The sequence below is a fragment of the Podarcis pityusensis genome, assembly GCF_964106645.2.
Source record: "Podarcis pityusensis genome assembly, chromosome: 8".
Taxonomy (NCBI): Eukaryota; Metazoa; Chordata; class Lepidosauria; order Squamata; family Lacertidae; genus Podarcis; species Podarcis pityusensis.
Window position 1 is genome coordinate 4,971,223 of NC_138033.1, and position 22,852 is coordinate 4,994,074.

At 50.0% G+C, this 22,852-nt stretch overlaps 1 protein-coding gene across 1 annotated transcript in view; it reads left to right on the forward strand.

Moving 5' to 3' along the window:
• The window catches only part of NUMBL (NUMB like endocytic adaptor protein), a 34,033-nt gene extending 15,970 nt beyond the window's left edge, over positions 1 to 18,063 (forward strand). The window contains exons 3-9 of the mRNA XM_081019033.1: positions 2,965 to 3,039; positions 6,059 to 6,133; positions 6,420 to 6,560; positions 7,842 to 8,046; positions 10,011 to 10,283; positions 12,632 to 12,802; positions 16,114 to 18,063. Of these exons, the coding sequence (XP_080875159.1) occupies positions 2,965 to 3,039; positions 6,059 to 6,133; positions 6,420 to 6,560; positions 7,842 to 8,046; positions 10,011 to 10,283; positions 12,632 to 12,802; positions 16,114 to 16,724 (1,551 nt within the window). The 3' untranslated portion in view covers positions 16,725 to 18,063. The remainder of the gene's footprint in view (positions 1 to 2,964; positions 3,040 to 6,058; positions 6,134 to 6,419; positions 6,561 to 7,841; positions 8,047 to 10,010; positions 10,284 to 12,631; positions 12,803 to 16,113) is intronic.
• The last annotated feature ends 4,789 nt before the right edge of the window (positions 18,064 to 22,852 follow it).

Below are 22,852 nucleotides of genomic sequence, written 5' to 3' on the forward strand. Positions count from 1 at the left end.
GCTGCACAGCCTGCATTCGCTCCATAAGACGCACACACATTTCCCCTTACTTTTTAGGAGGGAAAAAGTGAGTCTTATAGAGCAAAAAATACGGTAACTCCTTGAAATATTCGGAAGGTAAAATTGGGCAATGGATGGAAAACAGATCAAAACTCACACAAGTCTCGGGAAGGCTTTTCCCAAACGGAAATGGTTTTTTGGTGGTACCCCCCCCCCATTTTTTTAATTGATTTTCCATATTTATAAACAAACAAAAATCTTATATGTAATAATTCCACTTTTGTTTACATTGTTGGATAACTTCCTCGACTCCCCCAAGCTGAGTTTCAATGTATATCATTGCAACAGTTTTCCAAAACTATTTTCCCATAAAATTCACTTAGGCAATTAACATCTTTCTTTCTTTTCATTTTCACTTTAGACATACTATTCTATAACATCACTTATTTAAATCCTAGGCCAGTCTGGTGCTCGCAAATATTTCTATTTAGATTATCTTAGCATATTTGGTTAAATAGTCTTTAAATTTCTTCCATTCCTCCTGGTACTCCAGGTTTTTTGTTTTTTTTTGCCAAGCACTGCAAATTGTATGGTATATCAAGAGGCAGGGAGTTCCACAAGGCTGCGCTGCCGCACTCAGGATCACGTACTAATAGTTACCCTTTGACTTTGGCCCTGTGGCAAATCGGGAACCAGCGTGGATCTCTGGGCAGCAATGCTTTGACGTTGGTGACAGGGACTTGCTCCCGTCAGCAATCGTGTTGCAGCATTCTGCCTGCAGCTTTCAGATCAGGTGCAAGGGAAGCCCCACAGAGAGGGCGCTGTGGCAGTCCAGTCTTAAAGAAACCCGTGCATGAACTTCTGTGGCCAAGCTTTTCTGGTCCTGGAATGGTTTCAGGTCCTTTGGGGATCTTTCATCGTTTTGCTGGGTTCAGATCCCAGCTCAGCGCCTTTCCTCAGCGGGAAACTAGAGCATTCACCACTCTGGTAAGACAGTCCGCAGGCAGGTAGGGTCTCATCCTGCGTACCAGATAGAGCTGGTAGACAGCCGCCCTGGACACAGAATTGACATGAGCCTCCATGGACAGCTGTGAGTCCAAAATGACTCCCAGGCTGCACACCTGGTCCTTCAGGGGCACAGTTACCCCATTCAGGACCAGGGAGTCCCCCACACCCGCCCGCCCCCTGCCCCCCAAAAACAGTACTTCAGTCTTGTCAGGATTCAACCTCAATCTGTTAGCCGCATCTAGACTGGTGACTGGGAGTGGCCGCCAGGACTGCATAACACCTAAGAGATCTGCATTGGCTCCCAGTACGTTTCCAAGCACAATTCAAAGTGTTGGTGCTGACCTTTAAAGCCCTAAACGGCCTCGGTCCAGTATACCTGAAGGAGCGTCTCCACCCCCATCGTTCTGCCCGGACACTGAGATCCAGCGCCAAGGGCCTTCTGGCGGTTCCCTCCCTGCGAAAAGCAAAGCTCCAGGGAACCAGGCAGAGGGCCTTCTTGGTGGTGGCGCCCGCCCTGTGGAACGCCCTCCCACCAGATGTGAAGGAAATAAGTAGCTATCTTCTTTTTAAAAGACATCTGAAGGCAGCCCTGTTTAAGGAAGTTTTTAATATTTAATGCTGTATTGTTTTTAACACTTGATTGGAAGCTGCCCAGAGTGGCTGGGGAAACTCAACCAGATGGGCAGGGTATAAATAATAAATTATTATTATTCCTATCTGTGAAATGGGAATATCAGTGGCGACCCTGAGTGATGGGCAGGGAGGTGAGTCCAGCTGTCTGGACTCTACTGTAGGAACATATGTGTGTGTGTGTGTGTGTGTGTGCTTGGGGAGGGGAATATAAAGAATTGTGCCTCTGAGCATGTCCAGAGTGCCCATTCCTCCACTGTGAATTGCCAGGGCTTGGTTTTCAAAGCAGGTGGGAGTTCCGTTATCCAAACATCCATCATGGATATTATTTGGGGTGGGGGGTTGATGCTCACATCCGTCTTTTGACTAGAGTGGGGGGGTGTTCAGAGCAGGAATCAGAAGCCTCGCTTCTTTATTTATTTCATAAATTTTTACGCTGCTTGATTGTTTTGAAAAAATGGAGCGGTTTGCGAAAAGAAAAGAGAAGAATAAAGAGAATTATCGGTAAGAAGGATGAATAACTAAGACTTTTTAAAAGTTTTAAATACCCTTAGATTAAAAGCAGATTGAAGCTCTCTTCTTTAATATATATATACGTTTTTATTAGTTTTTAATATATTAATTATCATTCATACAACAAAACTTCTCGTCTTATACAATAATATTTGGACTTCCATCAACACCTCTGATGATTTTCCATTCTTATCACTTATTATGCATTTCTTAATTTCATATTACCTTTAATTATCTTTAACTAATAATTCTCCTCATTGTCTTTTTTGCAATATTTCAAATAATTCACCTTACAAAACTCATTGCAAACCTACTAGCGTAATCTGTTCATCACAATTCCTTTTCAAATAGTCCATAAATTTACTCCAGTCTTCTGAGAATCTCTGGTCCCACAGGTTTTGAATTCGAAGCAGGTTGTCCCGCAGGTTTCGAATTCGAAGCTCTCATCAACCTCTGCAGGTTGTCTAAACAAAAATGGGTTTAAGCAGGTGCTGACAGGAGTACAGTAAAGGCACCACTGCTGTTATTGTTGTTGTTGTTTGTTTATTAGCATCCCGCTTATCTGAGTGGGTTGCCCCAGCCGCTCTAGGCAGCTTGTTATCAAGTGGCAGGGAGTTCCAAAGTGTAGGTTCCACCAGACGAAAAAATGGATTTTTTAGAAACATGGAGCAGATTTCGTGTGGCCCCTGTAACAGGGCCAGCTCTGCCGATCCGAGGGGGTCGCATGTGGGGGGGGGGGAGACGATTTTGCGGGTGAACTGTTCCCAAGTTTAAAGAGCTTTATACCTTGCCCCCTGTCCTTGCCCCCCGTAGTACCTGGGTCATGCTGAAGTGGCGGAGTCTCGGGGAATGCACGTTTGCGAAGAAGCCGTGAAGAAGCTGAAAGCGGTGAGTTGCTGGGGGGTCTTGCAGGGGGTGTGGGGCAGGGTCTGGTTTCTCCTCGGGAAACACATGGGGAGGGGGCAGAGAAGAGGCCAGAGGGCAACCTGTGTGTGGAACAGGGCACTGGCTGCTCTGGTAGGACCTCTCTGCCCTGGGACGCGGAATGGTGGAGTTGGGACCCCCAAAGGTCCTCTAGTCCAACCCCTTGCAATGTGGCGGAATGGCTCCTGTGTGTTTTGTGGGGGGTGGGGTGGGGTGGGTCGCTGACCTGGGAAGCAGGAGCTTTTGCGCCGAAAGGGTCCCAGCAGATCTGTGATATTGCCTAACAGCGTTGCCAAATGACTGGTCAAAAGGGAAATTTAAAAAAAACAGGGAGACAGGGAGAATCTTTAAAAATTAGCTTGGTGCATGTTTATAATTTTTGCAATTTGAAGGCTTCTAACTAGAAAGTGGGGCGCAGGTGGCGCTGTGGGTTAAACCACAGAGCCTAGGACTTGCCGATCAGAAGGTTGGCGGTTTAAATTCCCGCGACGGGGTGAGCTCCTGTTGCTCGGTCCCTGCTCCTGCCAACCTAGCCGTTTGAAAGCACGTCAAAGTGCAAGTAGATAAATAGGTACCGCTCCGGTGGGAAGGTAAACGGCGTTTCCGCGCGCTGCTCTGGTTCGCCAGAAGCGGCTTAGTCATGCTGGCCACATGACCCGGAAGCTGTACGCCGGCTCCCTCTGCCAATAAAGCAAGATGAGCGCCGCAACCCTAGAGTCGTCCACAACTGGACCTAATGGTCAGGGGTCCCTTTACCTTTACCTATAACTAGAAAGCAGAGTTTGCCCTCCTTGTCATTCTGGACGGAGAGTTGGGCAGGGTTGGGGAGACTTCAATGCCCTCATTAATTAGAAGGTTGAATTTTGCTCTGATTTTATATTTCTATCCTACCTTTCCAGCAGCAAATGTTGCGCTCAGAGTGGCTCCCGATGATCACAAAAGCATTGAAAAAACAGCCAACATTGCAATCACTGTGCCATCGAACACAATAACATATAAATGCAGCAAGCAGCAACCGATTCATTGAAATGATTTTTGCAGTTCAGTACAGTCTTAGTCATTCAGAAAACCTCAAAAATCATTCATCGAAACGATTAATACAGAGCTAACGAAACCAGAGTCAGTTGAGCAGATGAGCTTTAACCATTTGCATTAGTTAAATCTGGTTAGTGGTTAGTGTCAGACAAGGACCCGGGAGACCAGGGTTCGAATCCCCCACTCGGAAACTCACCTTGGGAGCCCAGTCCCTGCCTCTCAGACCAACCTTCCTTGCGTGGTTGTGGGGATTAGATGAGGATGAAAAGGACCATAGTATTCTTGAAGAAGGGAGAGAGAGGTTGGGGGTTATGGAGGCAGCCTGAGAGTGATGGTGGTGCAAGGCTTCTGCTGCCCCCTGCAGCTTTTAAAAAGTAATAACAAAGCAACAAGCATTTTAAAAAGGTAAAGGTAAAGGACCCCTGACAGTTAAGTCCAGTTGCGGATGACTCCGGGGTTGTGGCTCTCATCTCACTTTACTGGCCGAGGGAGCCGGCGTTTGTCCGCAGACAGTTTTTCAGTTTTTCCGGGTCTTGTGGCCAGCAGGACTAAGCCGCTTCTGGCGAACCAGAGCAGCCCGCGGAAACGCCGTTTACCTTCCCGCCGGAGCGGTACCTATTTATCTACTTGCACAGGTGTGCTTTTGAACTGCTAGGTTGGCAGGAGCAGGAATCGAACAACGGGAGCTCACCCCGTCACAGGGATTCGAACCGCCAACCTTCTGATCGGCAAGCCCTAGGCTCAGTGGTTTAGACCACAGTGCCACCAGAGCCCCATTAATAAGCATTTTACTGTATTTTAATTTTTAAAAGTGGAGCAAATTTTAAACTGGGAGATGCCTTCTAAGCAATCAAGCCAACCGACTTCTTTTTAAACCCAGTGCTTTGTGTTTTATGCCTCCATTCTGTTTCAAACCCTTTTCCTCTCCCTCTCTGACTCCCCCCATAAATGTACAGTGGTTCCCTGATTCCCAAACTTAATCCATTCCAGAAGTCCGTTCCAAAACCAAAGTGTTCCAAAACCAAGGCGCGCTTTCCCATAGAAAGTACTGTAATGCAAAACGGATTAATCCGTTCCAGACTTTTAAAAACAACCCCTAAAACAGCAATTTAACATTCTAACGAGACCATTGATCCATAAAATGAAAGCAATAATCAATGTACTGTACTATAAGACAGTATTGTAGATGATAAAAATTAAAATTAATTTTTTTCTTACCTGCACTGGTTTCCGCAGTCACACAATCAATCAATCAATCAATCAGGAACTGAACTGGGTTCCACACAGTCACAAAAACAAATTGATCAAAAAAGCTTCAAAAACAAAAACACAAAATAAATAGCAAAAACAAAAGCCCCAAGCTTCATCAGTTCTGGAAGTCCATTTGACTTCTGAAATGTCCAAAATCCAAGGCACAGCTACTGATTGGTGAGGTGCCCCAGAAACAATAGCCAACAGTTGCATCGGATGTTCGGCTTCCGCAAAACGTTTGAAAACCAGAACGCTTATTTCTGGGTTTTCGAAATTTGAGAACCAAGGCATTTGAGAACCAAGGTACCAGTGTATACCCAAAGGGCCTTTTCACACTGTTCAGCTGGGGGGAAGGAGCTGTTTGCCGCCCTGGGATCAGAAGGACAGACATGTTGATGTGCATCGCCCGTTCCCCAACATCTGGTGCCCTCCAGATGTTGCCAACCGCTCCTCCCTTTGGCCCTGACCTTCTGCCTTTGTGGGTGGGGGTAGACTGTGACCCCCGCTTGGGCGCAGTGGCCTGGTTGCAACAACCGGTGCCATCTCCAAAATCCAGGAGCGCAGAAGCAAAGAAATTCATTCTGTCCTCCCTTCTCCCTGAAAGAAAACCAGAGAGCCTATGGGGCTGCAGCAAGGCTGGCAAAGTGAAATTCTGTTAACATTCCTGCCCTCCCTCTCATTGCCCCCCTCCCAATAGAGCGGCCGCAAATCGGTGAAGTCCGTGCTTTGGGTCTCGGCGGATGGCTTGAGAGTTGTGGACGACAAGACCAAGGTACAAAGTTACTGCGGCTCAGAGCGCCTGCTCTGGATACGGACGGTTCTGGGTTCGAGTGATGCTCTTTGTGGCTTCCCGGGAGAGCCACGGCGGAGCCCCGGAAGCTGCCTTCTGCTGGCCCGAGGGCTCCTTGCTCTCCAGCATCAAAGCGGCGACATGGAGGAGCTTTAGCCTCGGGGAACAGCAGCCTCTGGGCGTGCGCAGAGAGCAGCTTCCGCTCGCACGATGCAAGCTCTGCCTTCCGCAGTGTCACGCCTGCCCTTTCCCTTTCCCCTCCCGCCAGGATCTGATTGTGGACCAGACGATTGAGAAGGTCTCCTTCTGCGCCCCAGACCGCAACTTCGACAAAGCCTTTTCCTACATCTGCCGGGACGGAACCACGCGGCGCTGGATCTGCCACTGCTTCCTGGCACTGAAGGACTCGGTGGGTGGCGCCAGGGGGGCACACGGACTTTGTAGACCCGTGCATATGGAGCTCTTAACCATAGCTGTCAACCGTCCCTTATTTGGTGGGAAAGTCCCTTATCCCAGCGCCGTGTCCCGCTGCTGTCCCTTATTGATGATGTCCCTTAAATTTCCCGGGTTTCAAAGGAAGCAGCTCCTCTCCCTCCTTCCCTGCCGGCCAGGGAGGAGGGAGGCTCCAACTGTGTTGCTTGGCTGCGTTGCTCACCCAATAAGGAGTCTCAGAACGACCGGGGGGTGGAGCTTGCATGCCTTGTGCCAATCAAATTGGCCACGTTGCCTGGGGACTCGCCTTTGCTCAGCGCTTCCCAGCGGAGAGGTGACGGTGGTTTTCCTTGCTGCATCCCCTTTGCCGGGTTGCTGCGCTGTGGGAACCACCGCTTGAGGCTTCGTTGGGCTGCTGGCTGGGCTTTCTGCCTTTGGCTCGGAGGGGCTCGGAAGTTGAACATACCTGTGCTTGGAAAAATCCCTTATTTTGGCTGCTGGTCCCTTATTTTCAAATCTGTAAGTTGACAGCTATGCTCTTAACGGTTTCTGATTTTATTGCATTGGTACCCTAACTTTTCCTCCACGGGCCTCACAGTGTGGTTTGCCTTTGTTCTCGCTTCATTATGCATTTTGTGTTCTCACTTTGCATTTTTAGGTTGTGGTCCTTGGATGAAGGGCGGAATATAAACTTAATAAATGATAACAACAATAATAATCACAGAATCATAGAATTGGAGATTTGGAAGGCACCCCAAGTGTTTTAATGCAGCTCCCTAGATGCTGCTCTGGATGTCCTCCTGCAACGGGCGAAGCCTCAAAAATCACTTCACTGCCCCTTGGCACCCCCAAAGTACCTGCTGGCAACCTTAGAGCTGTGCGGATGCCGTGGGGTCCCTTTCCCCTGTGAGACCCCTCTTGTCATTGGGTGGAAAGGATCAGGTTTAAAGCCTTTAACGCAGAGAGTCGCCATCTCTCTCATCCCAACCTACCTCACAGGGTTGTTGTAAGGAGGGGGGCAAGTCTTCTTCAGCAAACGTCCCATAAATCTGCCTAGCCCTTTCTCAGAGCTGTCTTAAGTGAGTGGCTGCTGCTGCACCTTGTGGCAGGGAGTTCCGCAGGTTATCCCCCGACCGGTGTTTGGCGTGGTGTGCAGGGCGCAGGGGCCCGCCTTCCTCCTCAGCCGGTGCGAGGGCCGCCCCCCCCGGCCTTCGCTCTGGGCTGCTCTGACAGCCTCGTCCGCCTCTCCCCCTTGCAGGGAGAGCGCCTGAGCCACGCAGTGGGATGTGCCTTTGCCGCTTGCCTGGAGCGCAAGCAGAAGCGGGAGAAGGAGTGTGGCGTCACGGCCTCCTTCGACGCCACCCGCACCAGCTTCGCCCGCGAGGGCTCCTTCCGCCTGCCGGGACCCCCTGCCTCTGCCAGCCGACCCTCGGGAGCAAGGCCCCCGCAGGACAGGAAGAAAGGTAAAAACCCCGGACTTTGGGTGCATCATCTTCTCACACTGGCCAAATACCCCAAAGAACCGAGGAATCAAGATAGACTGCCCCTGTAGCTGGAGGTTCCATAAGAGCACCGGAAGAGCCTGGCTTGCTGGATCAGGCCCATTTCCCATCGAATCCAGCCTCCTGCTCCCACTGGCCAACCAGATGCCCATTATGAGAAACCTTGTGATCAGGATTCGAACCCATGGCCCTCTCCCCTCCTTTGGTTTCCAGCAATTGGCATTCAGAAGCATTTATTGCCTCCAACTGCAGAAGCAAGGCAGAACCCTCAATAGGCCTCTCCTCCCTGACTTTGTCCCATCCTCTTTCAAAGGCATCCCTGCCTACTGTGGCAGGGAGTTCCGCAATTTGTGCGAAAAAGCCTTCTCTTTTATCTGTCCAACCTACAGGCTCATAGCACAAGTTCCAGTCTTAGGAGATGTAGCGTTTCCAAAGCAAGGAAGGACTGGACTCTGATTAATAAAATACACACGAGACTTGACCAGCAAGACTCTGGGAGGAGTGCGTTTAATAATAATTCCTGTCCACCCCTCGGCCCAGGTCGTTTTATTCACAAAAGAACTTTTTACACAGTGTTCGTAAGAACCAATCGGATTTCCTCTGAGCATTTCAAAAAACCCCACGTGGGACAAAGTTAAAGTTAAAACTACAAAGAAACTATTTCCTACTTGAGCATGCATAGTAAAGGTAAAGGTAAAGGGACCCCTGACCATTAGGTCCAGTTGCAGATGACTCTGGGGTTGTGGCGCTCATCTCGCTTTACTGGCCGAGGGAGCCGGCATACAGCTTCCGGGTCATGTGGCCAGCATGACTAAGCCACTTCTGGCGAACCAGAGCAGCGCACGGAAACGCCGTTTACCTTCCCGCCAGAGCGGTACCTATTGATCTACTTGCACTTTGACGTGCTTTCGAACTGCTAGGTTGGCAGGAGCTGGGACCGAGCAACGGGAGCTCACCCCGTCACAGGGATTTGAACCGCCGACCTTCTGATCGGCAAGTCTTAGGCTCTGTGGTTTAACCCACAGCGCCACCCGCATGCATAGTAGTTCAAAATAAATAAAATAGGAATTGAGGAGGAATGCTTTTAGGAAACCCCGGAAGTCATAAACAGCAGTAAACAAGAGAGGAACGATGGCAGTATTTACCATCTCCTTGTGAACTCTCTTCCTGGCCCTTAAGATCTATCTATAGATTAAACTACATCAAAGCGACCTTCTATCTTTATGACCCAGGATGCCTGGTGAAGCAACTGGCCTGTGTTTTTTGAATGCTTATACAGTGGTACCTCGGGTTAAGTACTTAATTCGTTCCAGAGGTCCGTACTTAACCTGAAACTGTTCTGAACCTGAAGCACCACTTTAGCTAATGGGGCCTCCTGCTGCCGCCTCGCTGCCGGAGCACGATTTCTGTTCTTATCCTGAAGCAAAGTTCTTAACCTGAGGTAATATTTCTGGGTCAGCGGAGTCTGTAACCTGAAGCGTATGTAACCTGAAGCGTATGTAACCTGAGGTACCACTGTACGTGCCTGTCAGGCGTAGAGAAAGCAAATGGCAGAGGTGTGCAGAGGCTTGTGGGATTCGATCAGAAATTATTGTCAACGAATCAAGCTCAGTCAACGTGATGCTTTCATCGCGGACACAATGGCTTGCTCCATGTTTCATAATTCCTCATAGCAATCCCACCTGACCCCCACACTCTGGATATTTGCACCCCTACAAAAAGAATAAAAAACTGTCCGCTTTCTCCTTTCCATACATAAATCGTATAAAGGCGACCCCTTCCCCAACACCCCAAAATGTGGGCACTTCAGGGGGGCAGGAGAAGGAGGTGCAACCAGGGAAAGCTGGGCCAAGACTCCTTAGCAAGAGAAGCATGAGGTCCCGGGTTCAGGGACTCCTCTAAATCTTTGCTTTCTCCCCCTTCAGCCGAAGCAGCGACCGTTCCTGCGCCCCCCTCCCCAGCTCCCGCCCAGCCGGGCAGCGCCTCCCCTCCACAGGGGGCCACGTCGCCGGAGGAGAAGGCCGAGGTGGGGGGCGCCCACGCTATCCCACGCCGCCATGCGCCCCTGGAGCAGCTGGTGCGCCAGGGCTCCTTCCGGGGCTTCCCCACCCTCAGCCAGAAGAACTCTCCATTCAAGAGGCAACTCTCCTTGCGGCTAAACGAGCTGCCCTCCACCTTGCAGCGCAGGGGGGACGCGGGTGAGGAATGGGGGGGGCAGAGGGAGGTGAAGCGTGGGGGGCGCGCTTCGAGAGACCCTTTGGGTGCATGGCTGTCATTCCATGGAGGTTTTCAAACGTGCTTCCTCAATGGAGCTTCCACATGCCATGGCAGTCTACCTTCTGATTACCCTGGCGGGATAAACCATACCGGGGCGGGTATAAAACACTTGTAATAATAATAATAATAATAATAATAATAACCAGCCACTCTGGGCGGCTTCCAACAGAATATTAATATACAATAACCTATTAAACATTAACAACTTCCCTGAACAGGGCTGCCTTCAGATGTCTTCTAAAAGTCTGGTACTTGTTGTTCTCTTTGACATCTGGTGGGAGGGCGTTCCACAGGGCAGGTGCCACCACCAAGAAAGCCCTCTGCCTGGTTCCCTGTAACCTCACTTCTCGCAATGAGGGAACCGCCAGAAGGCCCTCGGCGCTGGACCTCAGTGTCCGGGTAGAACTATGGGGGTGGAGACGCTTCTTCAGGTATACTGGACCGAGGCCGTTTAGGTTTTTTTGTTTCATTTTTGGAAATCTTTTCTGTTTCATTTCACGCCATATATAAAGCAAGAGGGAACCGTTATAACGACAGGTGAAACTTAGCCGTACCCCTTTGTGATTTGGGGTATATTACTTGCAAGATTGATGATAGATAAACATTTTTTTTGTTTTGTTTTAAAAAGAGAGAGAAAAATAAAAGATGGGGGAAAATCCAAACTATAAAATAGGCACGTAAACTGTGTATGGCTGCTCGGGGGTTAAAATAAAGTCCAGGTTGTGAAAGACAAAAGCAAGAATAAATGTCTTCCGATGAAGAATATCGGTGCTATGGGGTCATTCAGTCTAGTTCCCAATTTGCCAGGCTTTTGAGAAGGATTGGCTTGGAAATGGTTCTTCCTTTGTATGTGTATAATAAGGGAAATGCAAATAATATAAAAAGTACCTGAAGGTTCTAGTCCCTGTCGAAATCTCAAAGAATGCTTAATTTTCTCTAATCCAAAGCGAGTGGGCCTAAATGTCCAGCATTTTCCATAGAGCTGCAATGACTATCTGAACTGCCTGTGTCACACATAAGACCAGGGGTCAGCAAACTTTTCCAGCAGGGGGCCGGTCCACTGTCCCTCAGACCTTGTGGGGGGCCGGACTATATTTTGAAAAAAATAATAAGGAATGAATTCCTATGCCCCACAAATAACCCAGAGATGCGTTTTAAATAAAAGGACACATTCTATTCATGTAAAAACACGCTGATTCCCGAACCGTCCCCGGGCCGGACTGAGAAGGCATCTGGCCCCCGGGCCTTAGCTTGCCTACCATGCATAAGACCAATTCTTTTGACAATAGGTAAAGGTAAAGGGACCCCTGACCATTAGGTCCAGTCCTGACCGACTTTGGGGTTGCGGCGCTCATCTCGCTTTATTGGCCAAGGGAGCCGGCGTACAGCTTCCGGGTCATGTGGCCAGAATGACTAAGCCGCTTCTGGCGAACCAGAGCAGCGCACGGAAACGCCGTTTACCTTCCCGCCGGAGTGGTACCTATTTATCTACTTGCACTTTGATGTGCTTTCGAACTGCTAGGTTGGCAGGAGCAGGGACTGAGCAATGGGAGCTCACCCTGTCACGGGGATTCGAACCGCCGACCTTCTGATTGGCAAGTCCTAGGCTCTGTGGTTTAGACCACAGTGCCACCCGCATCCCATATTTTGACAATACATCTCCATTAATTAATGCAACAGCAAAAAAAAAAAAAAAAAAAACTTAGCAGCATTTCTCATTTATTCTTGCTATCTTTCTGCTGGCAGGTGAAGTCCTTTTTATTCCGACAGGGATTTAGGAACTGCCTGTTTTTTTAAGGAAAGGGTGCTGAGATGTTTTTATTGCTCTCATAATCTGCATTTTTAACAGATAATTAAAATTTATATTGTTTTAATTCTGTTAGTTTTCAATTACTTTTTAAAGGTGATCTATGTTTTTAGCTTTTTCTATCTTTCTATCCTGTAAGCTGTCTTGGCAAAATAAAAAGCGGGTATGAATTTGCTTTTTTTATTTCATAAAAGGTAGGCACTGCTTGATGGTAGAAAAACAACCCCAGCACGGTTTACAAAAAGCGATACAATTATCAATTTGAATTTTTTTTCTGACAGCTGTAATTAAAAACTTAAAACATGCATCAAACATCTAGGTAAGGCTTGTGGGGAGACTGAGGTCTGGGGGTTGTGTGTATTGTTGGGGGGGCTCTCGATGGGGATGCTAGTTGGGAAACATGGGGTGCAAGCTGCTTTTGGGGGGACAGGCCCTTCTGAAATCCCTCCTCTCTCCCGCCAGTCATTGAGCTCGACTCGACACCCAACGGCGACTCCGACAGCATCACTGCCCTCTGCAGCCAGATCGACTCCTCGCTCACCCAGCCGGCTGGGGAGGCCCCCAATGGCACCCCACTTAACGGCACCCCTGGACCCACGGCAGCCGCAATGCCCATGGAAGGGGGCAGCACAGGTATGTTGCCCCCGCCCCTCCCCAGAAAGGCCTATGCCCCACAGATGATGATAATAATAATAATAATAATAATAATAATAATAATAAATATTATTATTTATACCCCGCCCATCTGGCTGGGCTTCCCCAGCCACTCTGGGTGGCTTCCTACAAAATATTAAAATACAGTCATACCTCGAGTTGAATGCGCTTTGGGTTGAGCGCGTTCGAGTTGCGCTCTGCGGCAACCCGGAAGTAACGTAGTGCGTTACTTCCGGGTTTCGCCGCATGCGCAGACACTCAAAATGACGGCATGCGCGGTAGCGGCGAAACGCGACCCGCGCATGCACCATCGTGTCTTGTGTTCTGTTTGGGATGCGAACGGGGCTCCGGAACAGATCCTGTTCGCATCCCGAGGTACCACTGTACCGTAATACATCAAACATTAAAAGCTTCCCTAAACGGGGCTGCCTTCAGATGTCTTCTAAAGTCTGGGAGTTGTTTTTCTCTTTGACATCTGGTGGGAGGGCGTTCCACAGGGCGGGTGCCACCACCAAGAAGGCCCTCTGCCTGGTTCCCTGTAACTTGGCTTCTCGCAGGGAGGGAACTGCCAGAAGGCCCTTGGCACTGGACCTCAGTGTCTGGGTAGAACAGCTGGGAGGTGCAAAACCTGGCTTGACTAGCAGCGCAGGGTTTTAATATAGACCACAAGCCAACCGTGAGATGCAGCTGCAAAAAAGGCGAATGCTATTCCAGCCTGCATCCACAGAAGTTGAGTGTCCTGATCAAGGGAAGTCATAGTCCTGCTCTCTTCTGCCTTGGTTCAGACCATACCTGGAATACTGTGTCCTTTTCTGGGCACCACAATTTAAGGATATTGAGAAGCTGGAAGGTGTGCAGAGGAGGGCAAATGAGATGGTCAAGGGCTGGGAAACGAAGCCTGATGAGGAACGGTTGAAGGAGCTGAGCCTGGGAAAGAGAAGATATGAAAGCCATCTTCAAATATCTCAAGGGCTGTCAAACGGAAGAGGGAACAAACTTCTTTTCTCCCACTTTGGGGAAGAGAAGCACCCTATCCTCTGGCTTCAAGTTGCAAGAAAGTATTGCAGATATTAATAGTTTGCAGCACGGATGCATAAAAACTGACTCCTTTGGGGATGTAACATTGTCCAGACCCAGCGATAGGCAAACTCCGGCCCTCCAGATGTTTGGGACTACAATTCCCATCATCCCTAGCTAACAGGACCAGTGGCCAGGGATGATGGGAAATGTAGTCCCAAACATCTGGAGGGCCGGAGTTTGCCTATGCCTGGCCCAGACCCATACAGTTTGACTACTGTAATTCGCTCTACGCGGGGCTGCCCTTGAAGCTGTCCCAGAAACTCCAGCGGGTGCAGAATGCTGCAGCGAGGCTCCTCACGGGGTCTCTGCCATGGGAGCATAGTCACCCAGTGCTTTTCCAGCTGCACTGGCTCCCGGTGGAGTACAGCGTCAGGTTCAAGGTGCTGGTTTTGACCTTTAAAGCCCTTCACGGCCTAGGACCCTCGTACCTACGGGACCGCCTCTCCCGGTATGCCCCACGGAGAGCCTCAAGGTCCATAAACAGCAACACCCTAGTGGTCCCGGGCCCTAAGGAAGTTAGATTGGCTTCAACCAGAGCCAGGGCCTTTTCAACACTGGCCCTGGCCTGGTGGAACGCTCTGCCTCATGAGACCAGGGCCCTGCAGGATCTGATTTCTTTCCCCAAGGCCTGTAAGACAGAGTTGTTCCGCCTGGCCTTTGGCTTGGAATCAATTTGATTCCCTCCCCCTCTTTCTTTTCCCTTCTCCTTCTGTGACGAGGCTGCATTTTAATATTTTAATGTTTCAGTATTTTAATGTTGTATTTTAATCTTGTTTTTAAGTTGTATTCATTCAGTTTGTTTTTATTATTGCTTGTTAGCCGCCCTAAGCCCGGCCTTGGCTGGGGAGGACGGGGTATAAATAAAAATAATAATTATTATTATTATTATTAAAACTTTACTTGCAGAACTTTCTTCAAAACTGCGCGACAACATCAAAGATACATCCAGTTAATTCCATTAGAGAGAGGCATAGGCTCAGCTTCTTCTTAGAAGTATTGCATAGTTCCAAACAGACTTGGAATCGAAGTTCTTTCTCTCTCTCCTCACAGCGGTCAATAGCCTATAGCTGTTTTCTTTCCTTCCCGGAGAGTCGTTTATTCTTCCTTCCTTCCACGCTGGCTGGGAACGGAAGACTAACCCAGGGCTTCCGAAACTTGGGTGTCCTGCTGTTTCCAGACTACAATTCCCATCATCCCTGACCGGAGGTCTTGCTAGCTAGGGATGATGGGAGTTGTAGTCCAAAAACAGCTAGACGCTCAACTTTAGGAAAACGCTGGACTAAAGGCAGTCCCTTTTCAAAATGGAGATTTGCAACCAAATAGCTTTTCTCACATGTCCAAAGGCACTCACTCTGTTTGAGAGCGGAGAATATCTGACAGCTAATTATGCACCAGTTAAACTCCGGTGGGATTTCCCCAGAGTTAGCAACACACAAGCCAGGCGCTCTCCAGTTCAGTGTCAATACCACGCTTGGCAGAAAGGAGAGGGGCGACCGAACATTCAATTTCCTTGGAGCTTTTACAGCGGAGATTGGGTGGTCATAATAATAATAATAATAACAATTAATAATAATTAAATAATAATAATAATAATAATAATAATAATTTATGTATACCCTGCCCTCCCCAGCCCAAGACCGGGCTCAGGGCGGCTAACAACCAATAATAAAAACGAGTTGAATGAATACAACTTAAAAACAAGATTAAAATACAACATAAAAACATTAAACTGCAACCTCATCACAGAAGGAGAAAGGAAAAAAGAAAGAGGGGGAGGGAATCAAATTGGCTCCAAGCCAAAGGCCAGGCGGAACAACTCTGTTTTACAGGCCCTGCGGAAAGAAATCAGATCCTGCAGGGCCCTGGTCTCATGAGGCAGAGCGTTCCACCAGGTCGGAGCCATCACTGAAAAGGCCCTGGCTCTGGTTGAGGCTAATCTAACTTCCTTAGGGCCCGGGACCTCTAGGGTGTTGCTATTTATGGACTTTAAGGTCCTCCGTGGGGTATACCAGGAGAGGCGGTCCCATAGGTACGTGGGTCCTAGGCTGTGAAGGGCTTTAAAGGTCAAAACCAGCACATCTGGAGATTCTTGCCTAGCAGGGGGTTGGACTAGATGACCCCTGGGCACCCCCCCCCCCAGCCCTACGGCTCCTCCTCTCCCGTCCTCCTGGACTGAGCTGCTTTTCTCTTCTCCCTCTTGTCCTCTGCAGGTCCCTCGGCCGGAGCCCCCGTCACCCCCCCGTTCCAGCCGGGCCACAAGCGGACGCCCTCAGAAGCTGAGCGCTGGCTGCAGGAAGTGGCCAAGGCCGCGAAGGCCCAACAACAACAACAACAGCAGCAGCAGCAGGTGCCCATGGCGCTGCCCGCCTTCCCCCTGAGCTACGACGTGGGCCCCCCGCCCCTGGGCATGTTTGTGCCGCCCCCTTCTCAAATGCTGCCGGCTTTCCTCCCCATGGGCATGCAATACCCCCCGGGGATGCCCTACGCCGCTGCCGCCGCCGCCCCCAGCTTGCCCGTGGTGGGCATCACCCCCTCCCAGATGGTGGCCAACGCCTTCTGTTCCGCCACACAGGCGCCTGCCGCAAACTTGGGGGCAAAGGCCAGCCCCTTCCCGCAGAACCTGCTTGGCCCGGCCCGGCCCAGGCCCAACGGCGGCTCCTGGCCCCCCGAGCAGAGCCTGCCGGCGCCCCCCGCCCCCCGCCAGGACCCCCCCACAGACCCCTTTGAAGCACAGTGGGCGGCGCTGGAGTCCCGGGCTCCTTCCGCCACCCCCAACCCCTTCTCTGGCGACCAGCAGAAAACCTTCGAGATCGAGCTGTGACCGCCACGTTTACGCAACTTGGACTGCCGGGGGCCGCCCTGCTCTCCTTTCCGGCCCCCTCCCCGCCACAGAGTCCCGCCTGCGGGCTGTCAACGTTCTCGGACTCCATTTCCCATCAGCCCCAGGGGCTGGCATCCGCCAATGGCCCGGGGGTTTGGGGAGCTTTTTGTTGCTTCTGGTGGGGTGTTGTCCCTCATTGTCTGGTTGGGGGGCTCCGTTTATTTCTCTCTTCCTCCCCAGAGGAAACGAAAGAGGGGGCCGAGGTGCGGGTGCAGGGGGGCCCCTTCTCTTGCCATAACGTCCAGAGTTTCTGCCCCTGGGCATTTGGGGCGACGGTGAATCCAGCTGGCCTGGCGCTGCCTCGTTTTGTGCTTCCTTTATTCCCCTTCGTTTGGTTGAGCAGCCCAAAGACTCTCTTCCCTGGCTTGTCCCTGACGCGGCTGCCTTCTTCAGAGCCCCCCCTTGCCCCCCTACATAATCAGCTCCTCAGGCAGCACCTTGCAAGCGACAGAGTCATTCTTTGGAGGGTTCAAATCCCTGCAGCGGGGAGTTCCCCAGCTCCCTGAGAACATGAAACCTCTCTCCTCGCAGCCCGGTGGCAGCAAATGCCCTGAAGCAGAAGCCTTCCTGGGCAGGGGCAGAGACTCCGTGCGAGTGGCAGAGTCGTGCCCCATTTTGGGCAGTGCTCAGGTGGGAGTCAAGGCCCCTTAAGGCCCTCCAGTGGCTGGAGTGGGGAGGGAGAACCCTTACTGCTTAGTAGGCTTATGTGCATTGCGGGGGGGGGGGCGATCTCACCTGCACAACATTTAGAGCGGATCGTGCCCAAGCAAACTGTTTTATCTCACTTTTGTCTGGTGGAAACTTCCGGTGTTTTTAAACGACATTCCCAGCTACGATTGGCGCTCGGATTACAGGGAATCTGTGGGGTGAGGCGACGGACACCCCCACGTCGAAGCTGCTGATTTTAGAAATCTGCCCGATTGACAACGGCGTGGATAAAATTGGTGGGGTGGGCTTGTGGGTTTCCTACCTTCCTTCTGCCCCCGCCCCCCTTAATAATTTGATCTCCGCTGTATTTTTATTTTTATTTTTGGAACGGGGGAAGGATAAAAGCCCCTAGGATGTAAAATTATATTGAATTCGTCTTAATTTTTTATTTTGTTTTTAACCGTGCCTCAAAGTCAAATTCCAGTAATGGAACTGAATAATTTCAAAATGTGGTTGCAGCAAAAAAACACGCCCCCAGTGGTTGTGCTGCAGAAAAAGTGTGAATGTTAGGAGAGGGAGGGGGGAATTTGGTTCTGCAGCTGCAGGGAGCGCCGGACATGGGCGGGGGGGGGGGAGGAAATACAATGGAGCTGGACTGCCCCCGCCCCGGAAAACCAGATGTTGGACTGCAGGTTCAGTTTAAGAAGAATCCAGCCACGCTTCTGCTGTTTGGGGTCTGTGGCAACCCCCCCCCCAGGCGATGGAGCTGGTGAGCCTGGTACCATTTGTACCGGGGGGGGCACACATCACGCTTGATGCCCCCCCCAACTGAGTAGCCATTCCTTCCTCCGCCCCCTCCCACCTAGAGAGCATACAGGGGGGCTGGGGCTGGGGGTGGAAGGGGGCTCTGGTTCTCCTGCCCCCCCCAAACTGCCTGGACACAGAAAATCCCTTCCCCTCCCCCCCCCGCTTTCTATTTTCTATCTTATTTCCAAATGTTTTGTATCTAAGAATTCCACATATTTGTATTATATAATAAATGACAAAATAAAGCCAGTAATATAATAGCCCAATTTTGAGCCTTGTATGTTTATGTGGCATAAAAAAAAGCAGAGGCATCACCTTGCCGACAAAAGTCCATATAGTTAAAGCTATGGTTTTCCCAGTAGTGATGTATGGAAGTGAGAGCCGGACCATAAAGAAGGCTGATCGCCGAAGAATTGATGCTTTTGAATTCTGGTGCTGGAGGAGACTCTTGAGAGTCCCATGGACTGCAACCTCTCCATTCTGAAGGAAATCAGCCCTGAGTGCTCACTGGAAGGACAGATCCTGAAGCTGAGGCTCCAATACTTTGGCCACCTCAGGAGAAGAGAAGACTCCCTGGAAAAGACCCTGATGTTGGGAAATATGGAGGGCACAAGGAGAAGGGGACGACAGAGGACGAGATGGTGGGACAGTGTTCTTGAAGCTACCAGCATGAGTCTGACCAAACTGTGGGAGGCAGTGGAAGACAGGAGTGCCTGGCGTGCTCTGGTCCAGGGGGTCACGAAGAGTCGGACACCACTAAACAACAACAACAATATTTATGTGGAGGTTTTTGGTCGTCGTCGTCGTCCCCCCCCCCCCCGGAGCAGCAGGAGGAACTTTGTGGGGAGGGGCTGGCTGGGCGTTTTGTAGTATTAATGCTGTTTTTTTCCATTTCCAAAATAAGGAACTTCTAGGTGAGCTTGTAATTTTTGCTTTTCAAAAAGCTTCCAAGCATTTCTGAGGAGGAGAGCAGCTGGACACACACACACACACACACACACACACCTCTGCCTGCTTTTCATTTTTATCCTGCAGCATGAAATGAGTAATAAATCACAACAGTTCCCACAAAAATTCATGAGAGCCTTTTAAAAGCCACGACTGAAGAGGCAAATGAGTTTCTCGTCTCCTGCGTTTGGGATCCTCTGTGCATTTCTGGTCCCTTCTCTGCCAAAAAAAAGGATGTTGCAGGAGTTGGGAAAAGTTCAGAAAACGGCAAACGTTCCGGCACAACTCCCCGGGAGGAAAGGTTGCAGCATTTGGGACTTTTTGGAGATATGGCGAGTAAGGCGACAGGGCAGAAGTATATAAAATTGTGCCTGGAATGGGAAAAGTAGAGAAAAGGTTATTTTTCTCTTTCTCTCAAAGCATCCGTACTCCTGAGCAAGCAATGGAACTGAAGGCTGGAAGATCTGGGAAAGATGGAAGAAAGTCCTTCACGAAGCCGAGAGTTAAACGGTGGAACTCCCTCCCACAAGAGTCCCAATAACTAGGTAAAGGTAAAGAGACCCCTGACCATTAGGTCACGGATGACTCTGGGGTTGCGGCGCTCATCTCGCTTTACTGGCCGAGGGAGCCGGTGTACAGCTTCCGGGTCATGTGGCCAGCATGACTAAGCCGCTTCTGGAGAAACCAGAGCAGTGCACGGAAATGCCGTTTACCTTCCCGCTGGAGCGGTACCTATTTATCTACTTGCACTTTGACGTGCTTTCAAACTGCTAGGTTGGCAGGAGCAGGGACCAAGCAATGGGAGCTCACCCTGTCGTGGGGATTCGAACCGCCGACCTTCTGATCGGCAAGCCCTAGGCTCTGTGGTTTAACCCACAGAGCCACCCGCGTCCTCCAATAACTAGGAAGGCTTTGAAAGAGGAGTGGGCAAATTCATGGAGGGCTTGGGGGGGCTACTGGCTAGGATGTTTGGGGGCAGCCATGCTTCTGAATCCCAGTTGAAGGGGATCTCAGGAAGACCATATGTTTTCCTGCTCTCATCTTCTTCTCAGGTTTCCAATAACGGACATTGGGCTGGACACTGGGAGAAGAGGGATGCGGGCCCGATTCTGCAGACACTTCTTAGGTTCTTAAGCACAAAGTTACTTTGGAAGGAAGAAGGCTACTTATTGGTTTATTTTACAAAATGTTTATACTGCTGGGTTGGAAGGGAAACCTCAAAGCGGTTTGCAAAAAGATAAAATATTAAAATCAATTTTTGAAAATTCAGAACATAACAAAAGCAAAAATACTAATACGAGTTAAAGTGGCCTCAACCTTCCTAGGGGTCTAGGGGTCAGCAAACTTTTTCAGCAGGAGGCCGGTCCACTGGGGGTCGGTCAGACCTTGTGGGGGGCCAGACTATTTTTTGAAAAAAGAAATGAACAAATTCCTATGCCCCACAAATAACCCAGAGATGCATTTTAAATAAAAGCACACATTCTGCTCATGTAAAAACACCAGGCAGGCCCCACAAATAACCCAGAGGTGCTTTTTAAATAAAAGAACAGATTCTACTCATGTGAAAACACGCGGATGCCTGGAACGTCCACTGGCTGGATTTAGAAGGCGATTGGGCCAGATCCAGCCCCCGGGCCTTAGGTTGTCTACCCACTAGGGGGACGGAAAGCTAGCTCTAGAACTCCTTTTCCTTTCTTTGTTAAATCTTTTTATTTATTGAGTTTTACATTGCAGATTTTAGATTTAAACATCAACATCACCATTTAGGAATTCCTGAATCCTTTGACTCCCCTCCGCCCTTCCATGGTTACCATTATCAATCTTTTTTCAACTGCTTCACTTATTTTCTCTATTTTTCTTAAAGAATCCATTTTTACCTTAAATTTTAGTACATTACAAGCGTCACTCAAATCCTGCCAAAGTTTTTAGTAGTTTACAGCGTTCTCTTAAATACATTGTAAAATTTTCCCCATTCCTTCTTAAAGTAGTTCTCTTCCTGGTTTCTGATTTTCCCAATCATTTTTGCCATTTTGGCTTAGTCCATCATCTTCATCAACCATTCGTCTCTGGTCGGGACTTTATCTTCTTTCCATCTCTAGGCCAGTAATATCCAGGCTGCTGTTGTTGCATAAAATATATAGTATTTACTGCTCCTTAGGTATCTCTGCACCTAAAATTACTAATAAAAAAACCTCTGGTCTAGAACTCCTTTTCCATGCCAGCTTGCCTCTGAGGATATGCAGAGTGTCCATAGGCAACAGGCAACAATGGACATCTCTCTTCAAGGCTTTTAGGTTTCCTCTTCAGTGGTGACGATGACCCTGCCACACACACTGGTGGGCCAGGGTTTTCTTGCCCCTAGTCCCCACATTGGCACCCTGCAGCCCCCTACCCCATAATATTGTGGGGCTCCCCACCTAGCAGGGGCCTGTAGGCAGAGGGAGAGGCTCAGCTGGCCCTGAAACAGGAGTGGAAGGACGCTGACAAGGACTCTGAGCATGTACAGAGTGCTGGACCCTGAGCAGCTCTCAAATTTGCATTTGGGACACACAGGTGGGCTTGACTTGCAGGAAATTCGACGTTAGCGGGATGGGTTGTGCCCTCACTTTCAGAGTGACCCCAAAATAATATATGTATTGGCTGTGCACACACAAATATGACCCCCCCCCCCAATAAATTCCTTCTCCCCACCCAGCAGAATCTAGGCTGGAGAAGGCAGCTGTGTGGGGGTTTTTTGGGGGGTTCCCCCTGCAGCCCTCCCGATGTTGCTGCTGCTCCCAGAATCACCCCTGACGTTTGACCCTGCTGGCTGATGGGGGTCCAACCACCTACCTAGGGCAGGCATCCCCCAACTCGGCCCTCCAGCTGTTTTGGGACTACAGCTCCCATCATACCTAGCTAACAGGACCAGTGGTCAGGGACGATGGGAGTTGTAGTCCCAAAACATCTGGAGGGCTGAGTTTGGGGATGTCTGATCTAGGGCCACAGGATTCTGTAGGGAAATGCCCTGATCACCTGGGGGGGGGGAGTGCTAAGGAATTCTCCATGCACAGGCACGCGGCGCCCCCCCCGCATCTGTAGGGAAATGGGGCAGTGTGTGATGGGCTCGGGAGGTCCTGCCCCCCCCCAAGCTCTTCTGTGCCTGGGCTCTGAAATGGGGAGGGAAAATGCACTCTGCACTCGTTTAGGAGCACCCTTGTCTTCAGCACAGCTTCCCCATTAATTGGGTTGGTGGGGCGGGGAGGGGGCGCGCGCTAAGCCTGGGCATGGAATTAAGGCGAGATTCCAGAATCCCCTTCTGACTACACAATCGAGATACCAACACACACACACACCCAAAAAATAATAACCCGACACAGAAAGGGCTTCCAGCTTGGAGATCAAAGAAAGCCAGGATTTAGGGTTCCTTCCATCCTTCCTTCCTACACCCCAATAATTGATGATGACCCCTGCACCTGCAGATGCTTCTGCAACCGCCTCCCTTTAAATGCAATCGCACAAAAGTGCGCGCTAACCAGATGCAAACTGCATATTTATTTATTTATTTCAGCGCGATTTATACGGGGAGCTGCCACCCCTCCTCTCTCCTTCCCCCCCTCTTTTTTTTTTTTTATCCCGCACCCAACCTCCCTCTCAGCTGTCAAACGCAAGGCCCTCTGGGAGGT